At 41.2% G+C, this 9,110-nt stretch overlaps 1 protein-coding gene across 1 annotated transcript; it reads right to left on the minus strand.

Annotated features, from left to right (window-relative positions):
• Positions 1-4,689: 4,689 nt before the first annotated feature.
• On the minus strand, positions 4,690-5,628 carry LOC123942293 (putative olfactory receptor 2B8). Its single transcript, XM_046006142.1, has one exon. The coding sequence runs from the start codon at positions 5,626-5,628 to the stop codon at positions 4,690-4,692; it is 939 nt and encodes a 312-aa protein (XP_045862098.1).
• Positions 5,629-9,110: the final 3,482 nt, after the last annotated feature.

Raw genomic sequence — 9,110 nt, forward strand, 5'->3', positions numbered from 1 at the left:
CCAAGAAAGACAATGAATCAGAGAGAGGGTGGTTTTATGCTAAAACACACATTGTAGCCAAGATACTTCCTTTAAAGACAAAAAACAGAGTTCTCATTTCCATATGTTAATAAAGAAGTTTTCCAAAAAGAATCTTGCAAAACTATTTCAATATTTCTACATGGTTGAAATGGGGACTTAAAAACACCTGGAAAGCACTGTTTATGACCTGCAACACAGAATCAGGGGGAACTCCTGGAATGGCTTTGACAATTGATCATGACGTTGCATTGACCGTGAGATCCCAAATAATCCACCCATTAAAAATGTCCAGGATGCGGGATGCCTGGGTGGCTCAGACATTAAGCATCTGCCTTCAGCTCAGTTCATAATCCTGGGGACCTGGGATCAAGTCCATCATCAGGCTCCTTGCTCAGCGGGGAGCACACTTCTCCCTCTGCTGCTTGTGCTGTGATCTCTCTCCCTCTCTCTCTCTCTCTCTGACACAAATAAATAAAATCCTAAAGAACAAAAATGTCCAGGATGATCACTGAGACGAAAGACACAGGTCAAGAACAGACCAGCAAACATCATTCTCAAAAGAGCTTAAAACTGTCCTCAGAAATGTTGCTTTATCAGAAGACCTTACACTTCTTAAAGACTTCATAGATTTCTTTTTTACTTGACTTTCCTTTCTTTTAATTTCATTTTATTTTTTCAGTGTTCCAAGAGTCATTGTTTACGTACCATACCCAGCGCTCAGGTCCGAATGGTTAAAATAAATCCACCCAACAGTGTAAATCAATGGAATTAAGTTTTTAGAAAGCATCAAGTGTATGGCAAGGGGAGAGACCCAGGGCAGATCCCAAAATGGGCCTCAAGGTCATACTGACTATCTTGGATGGAAGCTACTTCAGAAGCAGCAGGTGCAAGGACATCACACTGTCCTCTGTCCTCCTGAAAGCAGGAAACACATCTCCCCATGAAAGGAGCCTGACCAGGATGAAGAAGAAAAAGACATCCTGACACCACAGGCAGGGACCTTAGAGTAGAGAAAGCTATAGAAACAAACCTTGCTACTTTTCTAGGAATCTGCCACATCAGCCCAAATTCCAATTAGAATTCCTTCCTAAATAAAGCTCCCAATCACGTATATCCATTATACTCTCTATTCCGCACACATTTGTCTCTGAATAAAAGGTGTAAAAACTGCCTGTCTTGGTCACTTTTTTGGGTCTCAATTTCATCATTGAGCCTCCATGTTCAAGTAATAAAGCATCAGAGTTTTTCTCCTATTAACTCTACTCTTACTAATTTAACTCCAAAAGAAGAGGAAGAACCCTGGGGGATGAAGGAACTGTCTCCCTCCCCAAAGCAAGTGTCCAGTCCCTAGACCATCTGAGGGACCCCATCCTCTGACCCCTCTGAGCAGCACTCATTTCAGCACTGACACAGAGTCTACCTTCCCAGAAAACCACGTTTCCATGCACAGTGGTTCCAGAGTCTGAACGGCCTGGTCTGAAATACACTCCAATACCACAGTGAGGAAAGAAGTTCTCACCTGTATTATAAGACAAGCATCTGAAAAGAAGCCACCTGCAAAGGAAAGGGCTCACAGAGACCTATAACCTGTTCCTCTCTCCTCACTTAGCCTGGACAGAGCAAAACTCGGGCAAACAGTAACTGAAATGCATAGACTCTGAGGGACATGAGGGTCTCACAGGGGTGGCTTTGCTGTGATTTCTGACCTAGTAGTGATTGCAGCTTGATTCATAGGGTCCGTTTGGAACCTACACTCTACACACTGAAGATATGCTACCAAATAACAGTCCTAAAGCCAGGACAGGGCTATGAAGGTAGGGACACATAATGTGAGAATCCCCTCAGCCCTTCTCTGTGCTGACTCGTACCACAGAAGATCTGCCTCACATTTGAGAAGAAAGAGGCTTTCTGTTGCAGTCAAGTGGTCTGCCAAGCTGTGTCTGATGGCTCTGGGGCCTCCTCCACACACTCCTGCTAGCTGGTATCCTTCTATAACTGGTAATGAATCACATTCTGTTAAAAACTGTGTTTCATGTGATCTGACTGACATTCTGGGTCTCTGCCATCACTACCTGAGCCAGTGGGTTGCGCCTTGTGTTCCTCAGAAGCAGAAGAGCTGGAAGAACCCAGGACTTGCTCTAGAGCATCATGATCCTCCTGACCTCCAGGGGCTAAACACAGATGGAATAAATAATTTAGCCAAACTTTGGGTACAGGTGCACAGCCATGCCACACTTACTGGTGAACACGCAGAAGGAAATGGTCCAAATAATATTGGTGACAATTTACACAACCGTGGGGTCTGTTACAGACAAGGCATGGACACCATGGGGAGCAGATTCCTAACATTAGAAAAATGTCACCGAACAATCCTGAACTTGTGTTTGGTCTCTTAACAGATTTTTTTTTTTTGGCATGAATCCCAGACACCTTTGATCTTTATAACCTATATCCATGAGCTGTAAACATCCAAATACCATTCACACATTCACTTAAAGGAAATAAATATTTTGCCCCAGGTTCAGAGAAGGACTTGTTCATGCAGTACAATAGGCTCTACAACGTCATGAGACCTTGAGGGTTTTGCACCAAAGACAGTTCACTTGAGGGACTTTAAAGTGACCATTTGGGTATAACTGCCACGATGTGGCTGAAACATAACAGAAAGCAGGAAATTTGTCACCATCAGGGATAAACAGTGTACAGAACTGTTTTCCTACTGGCATACATGAAGCCTTGCTCTGGTGTCAAGATACAGTCTAGGTGTTGATACCAAGAAAGAATATTGTGATGTCATAGTGGAACAGAGAGGACCTGACCGTGTGCATGATCTCTCCTGGGTGTCATTTCCAGCCTCCACATTCTGTCTCTGCAGTGAGATCACTTGGCACAAGCATGGCCAGATCAGGGGTTCAAGGCTCTAGGGAAGCCGGTCAGCAGTCAGGATGGGGAACAATAGAGTTGTTATGCGTATGTGTTCAGCCATACACAAACACATCTACCTGCACTGGGTAGTGTGCAGAATTCGGAACTGTGTGACACTTATTTCATAATGAGATGGCTATCTATAAACCTCAGATACACAGAGATCTTTAATAGCTCACATACATTTTATTTATTTCTCTAAGTTTTCTCCTGGTGAAAAGGAGTAAGCTCCATGGAACATGGGATTTCCTGGGAAACAGAAGTCATTTCTCTTCCTTTCATGTGTCCCTGCATTCAAATTGCCTGGGGCCTTGGGCAGATGTGAGACACAAAGCATTGATCAGTTGAAGCCTGGATCAAAAAATTTACAAAATTGGGGGCACCTGGGTGGCTCAGTGGGTTAAAGCCTCTGCCTTCGACTCAGGTCATGATCCCAGGATCCTGGGATCGAGCCCCACATGGGGGTGGGGGGGTCTCTGCTCGGGAGTGAGCCTGCCTCTATTCTCTCTGTGCCTGCCTCTCTGCCTACTTGTGATTTCTGGCTGTCAAATAAATAAAAATCTAAAAAAAAAAATTACAAAATGGTACAAAGAGAAGATCTAAATGTTTCATCCTTTGAAATTTTTGCTGCATCATTGTAGATAGAAGGTGTAGAATATTGACTAGGAACTGAGCTATGTACTGTTCACTTACAATAATGTCCTGAAAGTCATTTTGAATGCAGGGGGTGGCTCACGAGCTGCGTAAACAGCTTGCAGACCTCACATGGGTGCTCCTATGACGGCAGCACAACATGACACGTAAGCACTGTCTGCTACTTGGCAGCTGCTGCTCAGTGTATCGGCAGCAACGCACCAGGCCCTGCCGCTGTGTGTCATGAACGCCTCACACAGGCTGCATAAAACCACTGTCACACTGCTCACATGACACCCAGCCTGATATCTGAATGGCTTTTTCAGAAGTGATGTTACCAAATTTCTCTTTCATCTAAAAGTGTGCTTTTCCTACATATGCCCACCTAATTCTGTGAAATTTTCACCTAATTCTGTGAAAAAGCAATGATACAGTCAACCTATGGACGTGGAAATACAGCCATGATCCAAATACAAGAATAAGTGACAATCCTCTAGCAGTTGCTACAAAATGCTAAAATGTTAACATTTCTTACAGCATGTTAGTGGCTCCTATTCTTATTTTGCCTATGCCTTCACATTATGTGCATGAATGTCTTTTTGCACTTTGAAATGGAATAGGATTCCCAAATGAGAGTGAAATAAGAAAACCTGTGAAGCTCTCTAATATACGAATGTGAGGAGATGCTCGGGCAGCCTGGTGGGTGCATGTGGTTGAGTGCCCAACACGTGATTCAGCTCAGGTTGTGATCTCAGGGTTGTGGGACTGATCCCAGCATCAGGCTCTGCGCTCAGGGTACAGTCTGCTTCAGATTCTTCAGATTCTTTCTGTCTCTCCCTATACCCCTGCTACTCATGCTCTCTCTAGCTCAAATTAAATAATATATATATATGTATATATATGCATAATATCTGGTAACAAAAATCAGCATCCCAGGAAGTGTGTGAATCCATGAACTTGGATTTTGAGAGCTCATTTGCACAAAAGAATGAAGTAGGTAAATTCCCTTGAGATTTATCATGGACAATTTTTAGATGATCCACGTAGGTCACAAATATCTTAATCACTCTGGCATGCAATGTTTTCCATATATGGGACTTCCCCACCCAGTCATCTGGAGTCCTGTCCCCTGCAAAGCACCTTCTTCATTGCCCCCATCACATCCTTGTTCCGCAGCGTATATATGACGGGATTGACCGTGGGGGTGACGATGGCATAGAACAGAGAAACAAACTTGCCCTGATCCTGGGAGTAGTTGTTGCTGGGCTGGAGGTAAGCATAGATGGCCGTGCCATAGAACAGGGAGACCACTGTGATGTGGGACCCGCATGTGCCAAATGCTTTCTTCTGTCCTGCAGATGACTTTATTCTTAAGACCGCCCTGACAATCTGACCATAGGAGAAGATGATTAATGTCACAGGTACGAGGAGAATGATCACACTGGCAAAGAACATCTCTGCCTCATAAACAGTGGTATCAACACAAGCAAGCTTGAGCAGTGCGGGGATCTCACAAAGGAAGTGGTCTATTTTATTTCTCCCACAAAGTGGTACAATGAAGATGAGCGTTGTTTGCAATGAGGAATTGGCAAAACCAAAGAACCATGATGCACAAGCCATGAGGGCACAGAGACGCGGGTGCATGATCATCGTGTACTGCAGGGGCTTGCAGATGGCTGCATAGCGGTCAAACGCCATGACCCCTAACAGAATGCATTCCGTGCATCCCAACCCTAAGAAGACAAACAGTTGAACTGCACAGCCACCAAAGGAAATAGACTTGTCTTTTGTCCTGAGATGAACCAGGAGCTGTGGGACAGTGCTGGTTGTGTAACACAGGTCCAGAAAGCTTAGGTTGGAGAGGAAAAAGTACATGGGAGTCTGAAGATGTGGGTCGAGGTGGGACAAGGCAATGAGGGTGGTGTTTCCCAGCAGAGTGAACAGATAGAAGATCAGGAGGACCACAAAGAGGACTAGCTCCAGTTGAGGCCGGTTAGAGAACCCCAACAGGATAAACCCCGTGAAAGAACTGCCATTTTTCTGTTCCATCCTCTGTTAGCACATGTTTCCTGACAGGATTTAGCAATTTAGCATTTAGCATTTACCATTTAGCAATTTTAAAAGAAACCTTAAAAAAAAATGGTGCCCGGTGAGGTGGATCTCTCAATTTATAAAACAAGCCATGGAATACGAAAAGTAATTATTTCAATAAATGATTGAAATTGATATAATTTATTCCAGTTTAGTTCCACATTATCACAAAAAGTAAATTTTTAATATGTAATATAGGAAAAATGAAATAATGGACTTCGTGTTGGCGTCAGTCATAAGTATGAAAGGTCTTCTGGTCTGAACTCAATTGGACTTAAGGGACTGTAAGTATGTACATACATTTTAGAGATAATAAGGATGAAGGAAATAGAGGGAGAGCAATCAGAAAGAATCAGAAGGAGATGCAGACAGAGGTAGAGACGTTATTGTAAAAATGTATCTTGTGTTTTACACAACTGAATATGTACACACCTCACCTGCAATAGAATATAATACAAAAGAAACTCAAAAATGTGTTCAGAGATAAGAATTTCAGGGCTAGAATGTACATATAAAAATAATTCAATACAATAATTCAATTATATTCAAAATAGTAGTAGTTCTGCATATAAACATTGTGTCAGAATTACCTCTCTAAGATACTATATTTATGAAAGCTACATGTTTGGAATTTGTGTTTCCTTAGAGGAGTAAAACAACTAAACACACAATCAGAGAGAACCTGAAAACACTACCATTTAATAGAGTGCTTAACTTGGCCTAAAGATGCTTAAAATTACTGTATCAATTTTCAGGAACTCTGAACATACCTTGGTCATGCAGAGTCAGGTGGAATCAGAACCCTAAAATTCAGTGGCCACAACTTTCCTCTTCCTTCTGCACACTTTTGATTCACACATGGCCAACCAGAGCACATGAAATTCCTGAAAAAGGTTGGACTATTCACCATCCACATTCTAATTAGAATAAGCATTTTAAAAAGTTATCCAACTATATAATCTATATACAAAGGGTAATGTTTTACACCACTTCTATGATGAAGTAATGAATTAGATAAATGTATAGAGATAAACACAGATTTATTCTCAAAGCAATGACAGGTAAATACCTATAATGGAAGCCTTGAGTACTACACAGAAAGTCATAAAAAGGATATTCTGGTATTATCTAAAATCTCAGATACCCATCAACATTAGGTTAGTACCTTCTCGAAGCTGTCTTGCAGAGTTAATGATGCTGAATCAGACACATTACCATCGCTCAGGTGAGTCTGATGACCCTATTCTTCCAGCTGCTTAGTACTGAAGAAGCAGTTATAAACCAAACAAAGAGGCTCAGGAAATGAGTGTTTCAGTTATTTCATGTTCAAATGCTTAGGCATACAGTTCATTTCTTATTCTTCTAAGACTAAAAATCTGAATCACGTTTCAGGGCAGACCCAGTGGTGTGTGAAAGAAATTGGTACAAAACCAGCATAAAATGAGGTTTACGGAATCAGAATAGAGGATATAATATTTCACATCATTGGGACACCTGGGTGGCTCAGTGGGTTAAAGCCTCTGCCTTCAGCTCAGGTCATGATCCCAGGGTCGTGGGATCGAGCCCCGCATCGGGCTCTCTGCTCCGCAAGGAGACTGCTTCCTCCTTTCTCTCTGCCTGCCTCTCTGCCTACTTGTGATTTCTCTCTGTCAAATAAAATATTTTAAAAAAATATTTCACATTATTTTATAGTTCCTTGGATTTCCTGTGGTGATGCATTCAGTTGTATCCACAAAAAAAAAAAAAAAGAAAGAGAAAGAAAATCTATCCACAAAAACTTTCTTAATGGAATTAGTTATAAAGGTATCTGAGACAGTGTAAACGTGCAACAACAGGGAATGTGCCCAGACTCACACCTGCTCAGAAGAGCAAATAAAAAAAAAAACCATAGTTCAGTTTCATGCCCACATGCACAAATACAGATAAATTATTTGATTATTGCTGGCATTTTCCAGGTGTCTAATGAAGGCATTACTCTCCAAAATAAGGAGGACAAAACAGAAATGTTAACTCATCAAAGGAAAACACCAATATCATATTGTATCATCACAATAAATAGTGATATATTTTAATGTTATCCTATCAATAAGGACTAAGAAGGAAGGAAAGAGAAGACAAAACTCTGAACTTGTACAAATGGTTTCCTTCTTTTCCAGATTATATATATATATGTGTATGTGTATATACACATATCCAAAGAATGCTGAACAGCTTCTATCAGACAGGTACAAAAATGATTATAATTTTCCATTGAAAAATAAAGTATCAGGTAAAGGAGATGCCCACTAGAAGAGACAAAAAGAATGGGATTGTCTGTGGAGGTTACAGTTGCTTCTAGTGCCTTCCTGGAGAGAACCCTGGGAGGGAACAGGAATACTCTTGTCATAGTCCATTGTCTTTTTTTCTTTTTTTTCACATTACATCTAGGTAAACTATTCCTCTTGAGCAGTACTGGACGTGAGAAAGAGCAGGCTGCATAACGCATTCTTCGGATCTCAACAGCTTGTGCTGCTGATCTGGCTCACTTTCCTCCCTTCCACCTCCCCCGCTCAGCACCCGTCCCTCTCCAGTCTCTGTGCACCACCACAGAACACATCTTCCCAGAGAAAGGACATGTGTAGTCTAAGGTTAAATGAAAAACTTCATTTCGTCTACTTCTTAACACGTTAAAGACCTGTGTGAGTAGACTAAAAACCATCATCTCTATGTAGGTAGGTATCAAATGCCTAAATGCAGTAAGAGACATTCATTCCTCTTGGACAAACTATGTAAATAATCCTGGCTGGACAGGAACAGTAAACACACCCATCCTATGTAAGGAGCACAGAACACCTTCTCTAGCAACTACCATGATGTGATACGGTAGAGACAACTCCAGCTACAAATCCATACATAAATTATCTTGCATACAAAACCATACATCCTTGAGAAAAGCACAGGTTATATGTTGAGACAAAAAAGAGTTATTAGGTGAAATAAAAATAAATAAATTCTACAAAACGGAAACAATGGCATTTTATGTAATAATTATCATCTAAAAACAATAAAGTGGGAAATGACATCTCAAAAAATACAACTCTGCAATAATACTTAAGAGAACAGACATCTAATGGAAGAGGTTGAATGTTTCGTACCAGCACACGAAAGCTGATAGAGCCATTACCACCTGTTCAACGCTGACACAAAAGTCTAAAGGTTTAAGTGGAAGAGTCCATACTTCTTGAAAATCACATACTCAGTAAGCAAACTACACATTTTAAAGACCAAAGATCTCATGAAAATGTCTGTATTGAAAAAATTTCAAATATATAACAGTCACCAACATAATTGACATACAAGCCCTGCCCTATCCACTTCCGGAATGAATCCTAAAATTCCGTTGGCAGTGCTAGGAATGAAAAACTATCACTTTAATAAATCTTCTGTCCCCTACTTCTGAG

Source organism: Meles meles, chromosome 5 (assembly GCF_922984935.1).
Source record: "Meles meles chromosome 5, mMelMel3.1 paternal haplotype, whole genome shotgun sequence".
Classification (NCBI taxonomy): Eukaryota; Metazoa; Chordata; class Mammalia; order Carnivora; family Mustelidae; genus Meles; species Meles meles.